Source organism: Gorilla gorilla, chromosome 21 (genome assembly GCF_029281585.2).
Source record: "Gorilla gorilla gorilla isolate KB3781 chromosome 21, NHGRI_mGorGor1-v2.1_pri, whole genome shotgun sequence".
Lineage (NCBI taxonomy): Eukaryota > Metazoa > Chordata > Mammalia > Primates > Hominidae > Gorilla > Gorilla gorilla.
The window spans coordinates 54,380,855-54,396,123 of NC_073245.2; the positions used below are offsets into that span (position 1 = coordinate 54,380,855).

Genomic DNA, 15,269 nt, shown 5'->3' on the forward strand with positions numbered 1-15,269 from the left:
CTCAGCTCACTGAAACCTGTGCCTCCTGGGTTCAAGTGATTCTCCTGCCTCAGCCTCCAGAGTACCTAGGGTTACAGGCACCCACCATCACGCCTGGCTAATTTTTGTATTTGTAGTAGAGAAGGGGTTTCACCATGTTGGCCAGGCTGGTCTTGAACTCCTGACCTCAGGCAATCCACCCGCCTCAGCCTCTCAAAGTGCTGGGATTTTTTTCCCCCCAGTATTTCTTGCTCTGCATGCTCCTCTAGAATCTGGCAACTGCCCCTCCTCCTCATCAAGGGATAGAGTCAAATTCCCCTCTCCTAGAAAGTGGGGAGTTTTTACCTGCTTACAACCAATAGTACATGGTAGGAATAATGCAGTGTGATACCCAAGTTTGGGTCACAACGGTGATGCACTTTTCACCTTGTTATCTGGGGAGCTCACCTATGGAGTTCTGAGCCACCATGGAAATCGTCCAACTATCCCAAGGCTACTACACTGTGAAGAAGCCCAGGCCACTGAAGAGGCCATGTGTAGGTCTTCCAGTGGACAATCCCAGTTGAAAGCCTGCATCAGTCACTAGACATGGGAGTGAAGACATGTTCAGATGATTCCAGCCCCCAGCCTTGGAGACTTCCTAGCCAAGGCTCTGGATACTGTGTAGAAGAAACAGGTTGTCCCTGTTGTACCCTGCACAGATTCCACAGAATCAGTGAATGCAAGAGATTGGTTGTTTCATGTTGTTAAAATTTGGAGTGGTTTGTAACATAGCAAACAGTATTTCTCACTGTCTAACACACTACATTATATAATTTGCTTATTTTTTTAAGCTTATGTTTATTTCCTATTTCCCTTTCTAGAATACAAGCTTCAGGAGGGCAAGAATCTTTGTTTCATTCACTGTTGTATCCTAAATACCTAGAATTGTCCCTGGGAATAGTAAATAGTAAATATTTACTGAACAAATTTTAAGTGATTATTCAACTGAATTGAATTTTGTCTTCTGATGCAGCTTGCTATGGCTGAGATGTTCCTTAGATGTCAACTTGTCAAACCCACTCATTTGTATGAAAAAACTGAACAGAGCAGAGAAGTGACAGGCAACAAACAGCACAGAGCAGGTTGGTATGAGAGTAGCACTGGAGGCTCAGGAGTCTTTTATCTGCAATAGGACACTGATTCTCCTAGCAGATCTGTGACTCCTGTGCTCAGGAGGATTACCGAGATATCACAGGAGTCTCGATGATCAAAGCAATATCCAGCTGTATTCTGGGCTGGACATTGTGGGCTAGCACATTGTGAAATGACTTTTATCAGGCAATATTTTCCAATTAACCCTCAGTTAATCAGAAAATAATGTTAACTAGAAGCTAAGCTTTACAGCTTGCTGATTAACATAATTTGGACTAATTGAGGCCAAGGCTAGCCTAGTTAGATTTCTGGTTGAGATTCAAATAATGAAATAACATGTATTGTTTGTTTTCTCATTATAAAAGCTGTTCATTTCCATGCTAGAAAGTTTGGAAAATACAAAAGGGTACAAAGAAGAAAGTTTGAAAAGCAACTCACCACACAGGGATGAATGCTTTAAAAGAAATATTAATCTAGAACGAAATGCATGAAAGTAGTCAAATACACTTGTAATTCTGTCTTCAAATTTCAGATTGCAAGTTCTTACATATGTGTTTCTCAGCATTTGGCTACTTGTCCCTTTTTTTTTTTTTTTTGGTAAGCCACATATCTCCCTTAATGATATTTGAAATTTTTAATCAAATTGTTATGACTAATGTTGAATATACCATTTTCTTTCTTTCTTTTTTTTTTTTTCACCCAAACAGCTATTTATTATCCACCTCCCATACTTCCAGTTTCTTTTGGGAGATATGCCACCTGGAGGCTGTTTTCCCAATCCTATGTTGCCTTCCTCACTTTCTTGCTAATTATTAAAATATAACCCATCCTCTGAAGGCCATGCTGTCTATAGAATCTTTTTTTTTTTTTTTGGATATATGGCTTGAAAATATTTTCTTTTTTTTTTTTTTAATTATTATTATACTTTAAGTTTTAGGGCACCAAACAACATAATCTTCCTGACATTTGCTCAACAAGCAGGTCTGCGTACACACACAGAAAGCATGCTCACATGCACCCTATGTCCCAGAGACTGGGACCATTCAACCCCCTAGGAAATGAGATCCAGGGATGGGTAGTGATGAGATCATCTTCTTCAAGTCTAATTCGAATATCCTTTCAAGATTTGTAGATGAGAATATGAAAAGTGCTATTTTACTTAGACCATTTTTGAAATTAAGTGCTAGCTCTCCCAAGCTTGTAATTACTTACATCCATTGACATAAACATTTTTGTTCTTATAAATATGTCAAACATGCCCCTTGTCACCATGTTTTACACTCTCATAAAGTTTTAGGAACAGATAGGTCCTGAGAGATCACCTTATCCGAATTCTTCATTCGACTAATAAAGAATTTTAAAACTCAGATAGCAAAATTCTAAAATCAAACAGCTTACTACATTGGAATCCAGCTGTCTGGACCCCCGGTTTAGCACAATTTCATGACCTCATACGACTTCGGAAATATTGCTTTGTAAGCTCTTTCTCAGAATATAGTCTGAGGGATAAACTTAGTCTGCAATATTAAGAATTCCAAATGTGTGGAGTCTGAGCCAATGAGTTTTCTACTGCACACAGCAAAACTGAATCAAGCGTATCTGGGGCACACGCTGCATGTGAAGAAAAAAAAAAGAACAAACAACAAAAAACCACAAATACATATAACTCAGAGCATGGTACACAGAAGATACTCAAAAGATATTTTAGGAAAGGAGGGAAGGGAGAGGCAGGAAAGGAAAAGTGAAGAAAGAAATTCTTGTTTTCAAAGCTGGCTGCAGCTGGAGTCTAACTGCAACCAGGAGAGTTGCAGAATTATTCTTGGAGAGTGAGCTGCTCTTTGGTTCAGAAAAACGTCTTAATGCATTTTCCTTTTATTTTATTTTGCTTTTTGTTTGTAAAACGTGAGGCCTAATGGGCAGGATTTGAAACAAAAAGAGTGAGATAAAGAAAGCTAAATTGTTCTGCAAAATAAAAGAGGAACGTGGTGCCCTTTGTCTGGATGCTGAGGGGTGGGGGTGGAGGAAGTTTTGAAGACAGTAAAGAAGACTTTGAGGAGAAATTAGATGGAGACCTGTCAGGAGACCAGAACCTTAGAAGGCCTTACCAGCAATGTAGATGGTTAAGGAACTTATAAGAAGAACAACGTTGTATTGAGGTGCTGCCTGTCCTTTACTGCAGTCCTTCTCTATTATTCCCCAAACCTTGGTAACAACCACTACCTGCAAATCCTTTGTGTTAGGGATGCTTTGGGGAGATGGGAAAGGGATGCCCGGTGCAGGGTGAAGAGATGGTGCAGAAAGAGGGAACTGTGGTCACTGGAGATGAAGCATTGCCTTCGGGGGATGGGAGCGGGGACCAGAATACCACAGAAGCTTGAGTATGAGACAAGAGGTGACCAAGAGCAAGCATGCATGCTGGAAATCATTGGCAGGGGAGATGTGCTGGCTTTTCTACAGCATGTGGGATGGGAGCTTGAGCCATTCTGGCATAGTGAATGGAGGTGAGACTCCAAAGTGTAGAAACGTTGGAGATAATGAAACTTTGGATAATGAAAGGGGAAGGGGAGAGAAACAAGAGTGAAAAAGGATGTCTTAGAATTATTTAGCATGGTGCTTCTCAAACTTAATGTGTATACAAATCACCTAGTTTCTGGTTAAAATGCAGGTTCTGATTCAGTAGGGAGGGATGGGGCCTGAGATGTTGCATTTCCTACACGCTCCCAGGTGATTGAGGCTGCTGGCTAGGGAGCCATACTTTTTGTAGCAAGGCTTTAGTGCCCAAATAAGCCTCTGAAACTATCAGGAAGTTCCCCACAGGCTGGTCTCTTACCTCGTATTCCTCCTTGAACCCGTAGCCCTGGCCTCTCTTCATCTGCGTGATGTGCTGCAGCAAGTCAGCCACCCGGATGGCGGGTTGGAACTGGTCCCGGGGGTAGCTCATCTCCACAGGGTCACAGGTGCGGTAGGGATGAGTCTGGATCGTGAGGGTGGGCTGGGAAAGCTCCCCGCGGCTGCCATCTGCTTCGAAAAGAAGGAGGCAGAACAGATCATCACCTATAGAAGCTTTGCCCTTTGTCCTCCCTGTCTCCCCCAGCTTGGCCTGAGGAGGGCAGAGGGAACCAACTTGGGACTCAACTGATAGGGAAACTGCAAAAGGATTGGAGATACACTCCTTCCCTGGCCTGGCTGTGTTGGTAGATCTAAGTATCAAACCCACAAGCAAACCAATGACCACAACACATTTCAAGGGCACAGACTGATAAAGTTCCAGGTTGGTCATCATCCCCGTCTGTCTCAGTCCTTTGTTTAGAGTTTGTTGGGCAGAACCACTGAGAAGCTAGGCAGGCTATTTGTTGGGAGCCCCCTCCTGTTTCGGAAGCAGAGAGGCTGGAAATAGTGCCTGATGCCTGTCTGCAGGGGAGGAGAGCCTCAGGTGGCCTCAGGTACTCGAAGATTGGAGTCACATGTATGCTTCTGGTCTATTTGCCTGCATGGCTGTGACCTAGTTTCTCTACTATTTTTTTTTTCCTTTGAGTTTTACCGTGGGAAGAATTGGGGCTAGTCTTGGACTGCCAGAAGCTAGCAGGGACCCTGACCCTCCCAGCTGCTCTCTCTAGTTATGAGCTCTGCCACAGTGACCACCTTCTTGCTATTGTATAGTTTCCCCATCACTTAATACTATTAATCCAGTGGCATCACTGAACCCACTTTGCAGATAGGGAAGCCTGGGCCTCTTCCTTCAGTGCTGCTAGCTACTTTCTCCAGGCCTGGATGCTATGTCTCATCGCCTTCATAAAATCTCTCCCTGATGTAGGATCTATATTCTCTCTTGATAAAAACCTTTTCATCCAGTGAGTTGCTTTAACTGCCTTCTGTCAGTTTGGTCACCCTGAAAACTGATGCCTGGTCAGATTGGGTTTGAATTCTTCTGTTCCCCTTGGACGACTAGAACCAATTTCTTGCTTATGACCTCCCTGCCAGGCATACATTCTTGATCTCTCAGGGCCAGTTTACCTTTCCCAGAACCATCCAGGCTTGGTCTTCCCAACATCCTCCCAAAGACATGGACAGTCTATGCCCCAGACCATCTTGTTTGTGGCATGCAAGAGATGAGAACTGCCAGCTGCAGCAGTTAATGTGTCTCCCCCAGATATTTTCAGACCCTGCAAAACACCTATGCAGGTACCCACTCGGCCTATGCCATACTCATTCCCTGGGAGGTTTAGCATATATTCCCAATTTTCTGCAACTTGTCTTTTCAAAATCCATGTGCCCTTCAGCTTATTTGCCTGTCATGTTGGAATACTCCATCAGACATGGATCCTGTGTGTGAATGCACACTCTACTTCTCGGCAGCAGCATCGGCAAGCCTGTTCCTGGCAAGGAAAGATAATGGAAGGGAACACCTGACCTTCCTGCTTTCTAGGTGACCAACTTGTCCCAGTTTGACTGACAATTTTCCAGTTTTAACATTGAAAGTCCAGCTGTTGGGAAACCTCTCAGTCATGGGCACACAGGAATGGTTGGTCACCCTAATGCTTTCACTTATATCTGTGGTTGGAGTAGGGGATAAATTTTTCACTTTGCAGCCTTCTGCCTGCCTCCACCTACCAAGGGAGGAGAGGCTACTAATCTGACTGGTCTGACTTTGAGACACTGATGGGGTCGTACCTAATTAGTAGGTGGGGTCATCGTAGGCAGAGTGTGGTCTCTAAAACTTCCTAATTCAGGGTGGTAGGTAAACATCTCCAAAGGAGAGACTGTCCTTTGGGGACCAGCCAAATAACCCCTGGATTGCTTACAGAAAGATTTCTAAGATTTAGATTTATGCACAAGAAAGAAGGGCCTAGGCAAGTTGTTAGCAAAACCTTCCTGACTGCACAGAGAAATACTGCTTACTTTTTCTCCTGGGATTTTAGGTAATAGCTAGTACATGTTCACTGGCATTGCTTAAATGTACCACTTGGCAAACATGGGGGTGTTCCCTTTCTCCATCAACCCCTTGAGTTCATGAGTTCGACTTACTGAGGACCCACTCTGTGCCAAGGACTATGGTAGGCAGTGGCAATGCAGACAGAAATACTGATTCCACCCTCAAGGCTTGACTGTCTAGCAAGGAAATAGACGAGAAGAATCAACTGAAGAAAAAGGACAGAGCCTGAGAGATGAAGGCACATTTAGTTAAGAACAAGGAGGTTGATAAGCAGTAAAAGCTGTGGGTAGAAATGTCAGGGGAGGGCAACAGTGTAAGAGATGGTGCAAGGCAGATCCAGAGACTGTGAATGTGCAAGACCCTTGAAGCCAGTGTGAACCTGTTGAAGGGTTTTAGGAGGAATCTCCTTCTTTAAAGACTCACGCTGTTTCTTGTAGGTGTCCCAGCTGTCATGAATAGCTCTCATCGAAGGCATCCTTCCAGCGAATATCACTCCTGTGATGGTGTGATTGGAAATGGAGAGAAGGGAGCACTTGTGTTTGATTCATCTAGAGATGGTACAAAGCTATGGCAAGAGCCACAGAGGTATGGATGCTGAATACCTAAAGCTTGGAGTCATGCCATATTCTATGATTTCTATGAAAGGATGAGCTGAGTCAATGCTAGGAGGCCTGTGAGTATTTCCCACCAAAGCTATCATCAAACATGGGGACAGTTGTCTTCAGAGACCCACAGTCTCCCAGAGGAACTTGGGGCATGGGCTGCATGGGAGACCAGCTGCCTGGGAAAGACAGGCTTCCTGGGAATGGAAACTTGGCTTTTTATGTGTGTGAGAAATGTCAAATGTTTCCAAAACCAAATATCTGTCAATATGGATATTTTCCCTAAACACATTGCTAGACAGACTGTAAACTTGGTGTCAGCAAAACCAACACTGGAATGGAAAATAAATGCACTGAAATTTAACAACTTGTATTGCTGTAACATTTGCAATAATGTCAATGCCAGTGCTAATGATGCTATGAAGACTCAGAACCAAGGGATTTTCAAGGTTTATTAATCCAACGGGTTAGACTCCCCTTTCCAAAGTATCTTACCTCACCTATTCCCTTATTAACCTCTGATAATGCAGAAGTGATGTCTTTTATCACACTCCATTTCACCAGACGCACTATACTTAATTTTCCATCATTAGGTTTAATGAAAACCCAATTTCACAACTCACTTCGCTCAGGAACCTACAAGTAACGCTACGTTTTTATCAGGCCCAATTAAAAGACGTTATGATGTTCCTATTCAAGAGGGAGCCTTAAAACTAATGTGCAATTCTGCTGCTAATTCAACAAGGGCACTGGAATTCACATGCTACTCATAAAATGTAACTCACACCAGCTGGCCCAGGGACAGAGGATTTTTCATTTTTTCTCCTCACCAGCCCCTTAATTTTCATGCCATTTCAACTTCTGATTTATGGGTTTGGTATGTTTATTTATCGTGCAATAATATTTTGGATTTCTTTCACACTTTTTATATAGCTGTTACCTAACCCTGTGAATTCCCCTGCAGTAACTCTTGTTACTGCCTGCAAGGAGCTTGTGGGATGGGCAGAAGGATTTTGGTGCTGTGTATGAGATTTTGGGTTACCGTCTCACTGATTTCCTCTTTGCTGTCTCCCTGCTCTCTCCTACTCTTCCTTGGGATCCTAGATTCATCACCGCTGCTGCCCACCCTTATCCCCTGCCCCACTGCTACCAGCCATATAGATCTCCCTCTACCTTTAGCCACATATTTCCAGTCACTTACTGGGAATTGCCACTCCAACTGGTTAAGAAATATTTAATGAGTACCTATACTGTACAATGCACCATGTTAGATATTGTGTTCATACAGCAGGGAGGTATGTTCAGGGAGAAATAATCAGGCCACAGCCCTTGAAGGAGGGGAGAAGAAAATATAAGGTGTGCGTGAATAAGTCTAAGATAGGAAGAGACAGGCACCTAAGAGATGGAAGAAGGATGTGCCATGGGGTTTGGCAATCTGGAAACATTCTCCAAGCTTTAGGCATTCATGATCCACCTCTGTGTCTCTTGCCATAGCTGTGTACCATCTATGTGACAGCTGTCCAATAGAACTTTCCACAACAATGGAAGTGTTCTACATCTATGCTCTGCAATTTGGTGGCCACTAATCACATGTGGCTACTGAGCGTCTGAAATGTGGCTGATGAGACAGAGGAGCTGAATTTTAAATTTTGTTTAATTTTAATTAATTCAAATAGAAATATTTACAGGTGGCTTATGTCTACTATATTGGGCAGTGCAGATATACAGAAAGAGATAGGGAAAGAAAGAGAGTTCTAGAGTCACACAGTGGGGCAAAGAGGTCTAGAATAGCACTGGCCAGTGGAAATATATTGCAAGCCATGTATGTAATTTAAGATGGTCTTGTGGCAACATTAAATAAGGTGAAAAAGAACACATGAAAGTAATTTCAATAATACATTTTACCTAACCCCATATGTCTGAAATACTATTTCAACATATAATCACAAAAATGATTAATGCTATATTTTTACATTCTTTATTCACACAAAAGCTTTGAAATCCAATGTGTATTTTACACTTACAGCACATTTCAATTCAGACTGGCCATATTTCCAGGATTCAACAGACACTGGTAAATGGTAGGCTAATGTATGGGACAATGCAGGTGCACACAGACTTATCCAGAGCCAGATCAAGTTCTAAAGAGAGGTAATTTAGAGCTGGAGTAAATGCTAAATAAAAAGACGCTGATCCAGTGTAAAACAGCTCTCACCCAGCACTATCCAAAAGAACCTTACACATTGACACCAATGTTCTATATTTGCACTGTTCAATATGGTAGTCACTGGCCATCTGTGGCTATTGAGCACTTTGAAATGTGCCTATTGGTGCTGAGGAAATGAATGTTTAATTTAATTTTGATTTATTTCAATTTAAATAGCCACAGGTGGCCAGTGACTACTGTATTGAACAATGCAGATCTACACAATTACATCTTCAAAACTTTTCTTCAAATAAACTCTCAACTATTTTTTTTAACTTTGCCTCATTATGAATGATAGTGCAACATAAAATCATGAATGTGATGTGCTAATTTTGTTTTAGTGCTCACTAAAATGTTTACATAACTATTTAAGAAGAAGTCTGGGCCAGGTGCGGTGGCTCATGCCTGTAATCCCAGCACTTTGGGAGGCCTAGGTGGGCGGATTGTCTAGGTCAGGAGTTCAAGACCAGTCTAGCCAACATGGTGAAACCCCATCTCTACTAAAAGTACAAAAAAATTAGCCAGGTGTGGTGCTGTGCACCTGTAATCCCAGCTACTTGGGAGGCTGAGGCAGGGGAATTGCTTGAACCAGGGAGGTGGAAGTTGCAGTGAGCCAAGATGGTGCCATTGCACTCCAGCCAGGGGTGACAGAGCAAGACTCCATCTTAGAAAAAAAAAAAAAAAGGCGTCTGTTCATGTTGCATGAGGGGAACTCAATCTGCACCCTGAGAAATGTTGAGTCTGGGTCCCAGAATCAGATAGAATGGGGTTTGGATCATTCCTTGGCCAAGTGACAAAGCTTTCTGCATCTCAGTTTCTTTATCTATAATACAGAGAAAACACATGTTGTAAGGATTCAAAGAGATAGTGCATGCTGAGTGCTCAGTACAGTGTCTGGTATCCAGGAAGCAGTAAAAACCAGTATTTGCTCTGATGAATTTGTGCATAATGTCATACTGGACATATGAGAATCCACACACTAGAGATGGCATCTAGGGAGTCATTTAGGGCTTCTTTCGCCTTTCCTTGTCTCCTCTCTGCTTTCCTTTATGACACACTCCAAAGCCATCTATTTTACCCCATTCCTGCTGCTATTGCCCTCATTCAGGTCTTCATGACAGGACTACTCCATCAGTTTCCTAATGGCCCTTCTTGCTTTCACAGTTCCCTTTACAGAGCTTTGATCAAGTCATTTTTCTTAGCAAAAGTCTTCAGGGAGTCAAGACAAAATTTCTTAACTAGCTAATCAAATTCCTGTAGTTCCTTACCTGTATCAATGTATTTCTTCTATCACTATTCATCCTAGCTCCATGTGCTCTTTAGGGCAGGAGAGTATGAAGAGTGATGTGTAAGTAGCTAGAGACTGCTCATTGAGAGGAGAGAGTCTGGGAGAGGAGAGAAGTTTTGAGGTGAAGAGGAGGCTGGGTCACCTGCACAGAGTGGGGATGCAACTGGAACCAACACTGTGGGGACTGTGGCAACAGCAGGTATCAGAGTCAAAGCACAGACTCACTCTGAAGATAAACCATTGGATTCAAATGTGATCTTCACAGATTTCTAGCTATAGGACCTGAAATAAGTTACAGCTGACCCTTGAATAACATGGAGGTTAGGGGAACCAAACCCCTGTGGAGTTGAAAATCCATGTATAACTTATGACGCCCTCAAAACTTAACTACTAATAGCCTACTGTTGAGCAGAAGCCTTACTGATAACACAAACAGCTGATTAACACACATGTTGTATGTTATATGTGTTATATATCGTATTCCTACAGTAAAGTAAGCTAGAGAAAAGAAAATGTTATTGAGAAAATCATAAAGAAGAGAAAATATATTTACTATTTATTAAGTGGAAGTGGATCATCATACAGTTCTTCATCCTCATTGTCTACACATTGAGTAGACTGAGGAGGAGGAGGAGGAGGAAGAAGAAAGGTTGGTCTTGCTGTCTCAGGAGTGACAGAGGCAGAAGAAAATTCATATATTAAGTAGAGCTGTGCAGTTCAAACCCATGTTGTTCAAGGGTAACCATACTTTGCGCCTAAGGTCTTTATTTGTAATTGCTGATGGTGATGACAATAATCATGATTGATCATCATCATCTTCTTCTGAGAAGGTTGTTGCAAGGGTTAAATGTGATTCCACTGGAAGAAATCTCAAGGTGGAACCTGGCTGGCAGTCAGTGCCTCCCCTCTTCTCCCTCACAAAATACTAGAAAAGGCTCAAGATAATAAACTTGTAACAGCTCTGAAATCTAAGTCTATCCACTAACCTATTGCCAGAATCTGGGAAGAAAACTTGTTTATTATTGCAGCAGCACACATCCCATGTGCAGGAAGATATATATTTCAACTGGTAAAAATTTCTCTAAAATCCCTGGAACTGTACAACATAATCTTTCAATTGATTCAACCACAGGTAGTTTCCCCTCCAGCGTTGGAAGTGATTACATTTCCTTGTTGAAGCATAAGACGAAGCAGTTGGCTTGTGCTTAGGAGTCATGTGGTAAGAATGCTCTGTTCTGTGTTTCTGAATTCTAGACTTGCACTAGCATAGGTGTATGAGATTTGTGACCCCTGAGGAACAGTAGATTCACATCCTCTTACTCAGTGTAACAACAGATGGATTTACCTTTTCCCATCTTTCTTATGTCTGACCAAACACATAGTAGGGTTGAACTTGTAAAACTAATCGTAATAGAATGCCACTCCACTGTGCCATTTTCTATGGAGCTGAAACAAACATGATACCATTGACTTTGATAGACTTTGTTACTTGGGATAAAGCAAACCCAATGGCCTGAAGAACAGAAAAGAAATGCTTCCAATTTTCTCATTTTAATTCCTGAGCTCAGAGAATCAAAGACTGTATCAACCATATAGCAGGGTTGGGGCATTTCCAAGCTCTTTCTCCTCCTAAACCTCCATCACTGGGGTCTTTGACATGGTAAAGACAAAAGATGGTATCTTTGTTTCCGAGATGCAGATTCAGTGTTAGGAAGCAATTGTGATGGGAACAGTCATGGGAAAATGCTTCTAGGATTCATTTACTGTTTCTGATAAAGAGATCAATCCTCCTGCTTGTGGGGAGAGTATGAATTCCTTCTTTCACAGCACTCACACCAGATGGAAGGATGGTGTTAGACACTCTATGTAGGGATGGGGGCTATAAACATCCATTGCTCCTCTTGCTTAAACCACTGCCAGAATTTGGGAGGAATATTGATGAATTATAGCAGCATCACACATGCCATGATGGTATGGAATAAAAGGATTCCAACAATAACTAGTTGGACAGTGAGGCAACGATGAGGATCTACCTCTTCTGTTTACTGGCAAGCAACAGGTCTGGAGAGACTTCTCTTCCTTTAAAGTTAAATAAACAGAAACAAGATAATATGAGGTATTAGAAGAAAATCCACCATGTTAACAGTAAGGAAAGTGATAGCCTGGATACTGTGAAAAGTACAATTTTCAAACAAAACACACACACGCACACACACACACACACACACACACACAAAACAGTCAGTATTGACTGTTGACCCAAGAGCCATCCCTTGTCTTGTTATTTTCTGGCTAAGTTCACCGTATGACTTGGTGGGGGTGGGGGCAGGGAATGACCCTACTCCCAAAACAAGGGACAAATTCTGATGTCCCTACGCCATCAAGGTGTTCCGATCCCTTTTGCAAGTTAAATAAAAATCTTTTATATGATACGGGAGGGAAGTTCTATTAGAAGGCTTCTAGGAAAGGTTCTCTTATCTCTAAGAAGGACAATCCAGTGGCCCGTCTCCGCCACTAGACAGTACCATGTCTGTGTGTGATGCCTGGAACTGCTGAAACAATCTTGCATCCATGAGGGGAGCTGGGCTGAGGTTGCCCTCATGCCAAGATAAGATGATGAAGAGGAGAGCTTGAAAGAATGTGGGTCCTCAATGACATTCATGGACATCTCATTCAACCAACTCTAACACTTGACTTCCTGTTCTAGAAGGTAATACATTAACTTGCTGCTTAAGCCATTTTTATTCATTTTTTTTCTGTTACTCGTATCTTAATCTAAACAACAGAAAGTAGAAATGCATTTTAGGTTCCTTGAAGTTTATTGAAAATGAAATGCAAGAAAAGATAGAAGAATAAAGGAAGTTAAAGGTGAAATAATAAGACAACAGATTTTTCCAAAAATAGATCAAGTTAAGAAGTAGCTAGAAAAAATATTTACTGGGTGAGACAAGGAACAACTGTAAAGAAACCAAAATGCAATACCAGAATTAAAATGGGCACTGGAATCTGTAATGGGAATAAGCAACAGGCTTGTGGAGAATTAATTTGAAAAACTTGGAAATTAAAACGCAAGGAAAGCAGAACAATACAATGTATATTTCCTTTGTATATATCATTTGCTCATGTGTGTTCATGTGTGAAGGGAACAAAAAGACATTTTTAGAGAAAAGAAAACAAACATATAAAAGACATAATTGCTGTTACAGAAGAACAGAATAAATGGAACAGAAGCACATTATGTGTCCTTTCTTATCAGGACACAATATTAAAACAACTCATTGGCAAAATAAAAACTTAAATCTTCACGTGTAAAGAGTTCTCCACCTACAACTTAAAAATAGAGCCTATATTCTGATACAATTGTTTAAATATTATTGATGTAGAAATACTCAGATAAACATCTAGTCTGGAAAATGGCTATGTATAAAAAATCAGAAACTACGTTACTCATACATTTTCTTGCCCAAATTTAAATTCCAGAAAACAATGAAACAAAATTTTTCAAGTAAAAATAGTGTGGCTAAAAAATTATACAGTAAATAGTTTTTCATTTGCGAAGCTACAGAAAGGCATTCCCTGACACATAAAGAATAAGAAGCTATGTTGGCTCTGATTCTTTTCCAGAGGGTTGGGTAGCTGAGAAAGCTAGTCAAGGATGTGAGTCCAGAAATAGAGAAAAAAACATCCACAAGAATGGAAGAAGTCTTGTTATAAAAAAAAGTTGATTTGGTCAACACAGATATGAGTGTAAAAATCACAATAAATGTGAATCAAAACAGAATGAACTATAAGAAGTAATGCTTAAAGAGAAATCAGATTTAAAAATCTAATATAAAAATTCTCGGCTAAAATTTCCAATTGTATTAACAAAAACCAGGAAGTGGGTGACTGATACATCACTAGGAATAAAAGTATATTTCTTCTTCACCTTTCATAATGGATAGTCAATGTGTACTATTTCAATCTTGACACTCTTAATTGAAGAACACAATTTTAAGCGAATGTGTGTGTACTGTACAGGGTACTGTAGAGGTGTGTGCATGTGTGCGTGTGTGTGTTTAAGGCATCAACTACTAGCATAACAAGAAGAATGAACAGGATTCAAATAGAGATAAAAAAACGAAACAAAGAAAACCCTGACTTCTAGTACAGGTGCATCTGGCATCCAAATTTTGTTACTTGTTTGATAGAAGCACCTGCCAACATAGAAATCAACATTAAAAAAACTGTGTAATACCACTGAAAACTACACTGTCCTGACAAGCAAATGAGAAATCATCCTGTAGAGGTATTTTCATAATCCAAGGCACATTAATTCCCACAGAACAAAACCGCCTCCACTAAAGACGAACTCATAGTAAAAAATAAATTATAAAGAATGACAAGAGCCTTGTAAGGAATCTTATCCCCATAGGAGAGAGTCAGAAGTCATCATACACAGAAAAATATACCTCTCAAGAATTGAAAATAATAAAACAACCAAAGAGACTATTAAGTAAATACATTTAGATTGATTAAAGAGAAAAAAGAAGGAATATGAACCATTGCAATAATGCACACATGACAGAAAAAGGATAGGTGGGTTTGAAAAATATACATTCAACTTCTTGAGATAAAAAAACATAGTCATTGAAAATAGAAAGAAAGTAAATATGTATATAAGAACAGACATGGAACATAATAGAAGTTAAAGATACAGCAGAGGAGCTGAAAAAAACAGCAAAATCTGGCTCTTTCCTTTGAAAACACCAACAAATTAGACAAACCTCTGCCAAAAAATGATTAAGGAAAAAAGACACAAATAAGCCACTTCACAGTTGTTAGAGATTGACAGGACATTTTTAGCCCAGGCTTAGACTGGAGAATGATTAATGACCAGAGAAGCCCTGAGACACATCTCAAGACACTGATGGACGTGGTCAGGGTCAGCTGGTAAACACCAGCCCATCACCTGGGTGCTAGCTTTTTAAAAAAGAAGTCATATTTCGAGATCATTACAGATTCACATGCAATTGTAAGAAATAACATAAATGGGTCTTAAATACGCTTCACCCAGTTTTCCTCAATGTTAACACTTGTGTAACTATAGTACAATATTATAACCAGAAAATTGACATATGTGTTACT

General features: G+C 40.8%; 1 protein-coding gene across 9 annotated transcripts in view; it reads right to left on the reverse strand.

Moving 5' to 3' along the window:
* Positions 1 to 15,269, reverse strand: part of PTPRT (protein tyrosine phosphatase receptor type T) — a 1,110,571-nt gene that overhangs the window by 84,587 nt on the left and 1,010,715 nt on the right. For 5 of the 9 annotated variants that reach the window (XM_019017481.4, XM_019017484.4, XM_055373005.2 and 2 more), the window contains one exon: positions 3,944 to 4,134. In XM_019017481.4, the coding sequence (XP_018873026.1) occupies positions 3,944 to 4,134 (191 nt within the window). The remainder of the gene's footprint in view (positions 1 to 3,943; positions 4,135 to 15,269) is intronic. The other 4 variants (XM_055373001.2, XM_019017483.4, XM_055373000.2 and 1 more) reach the window with 1 other exon arrangement.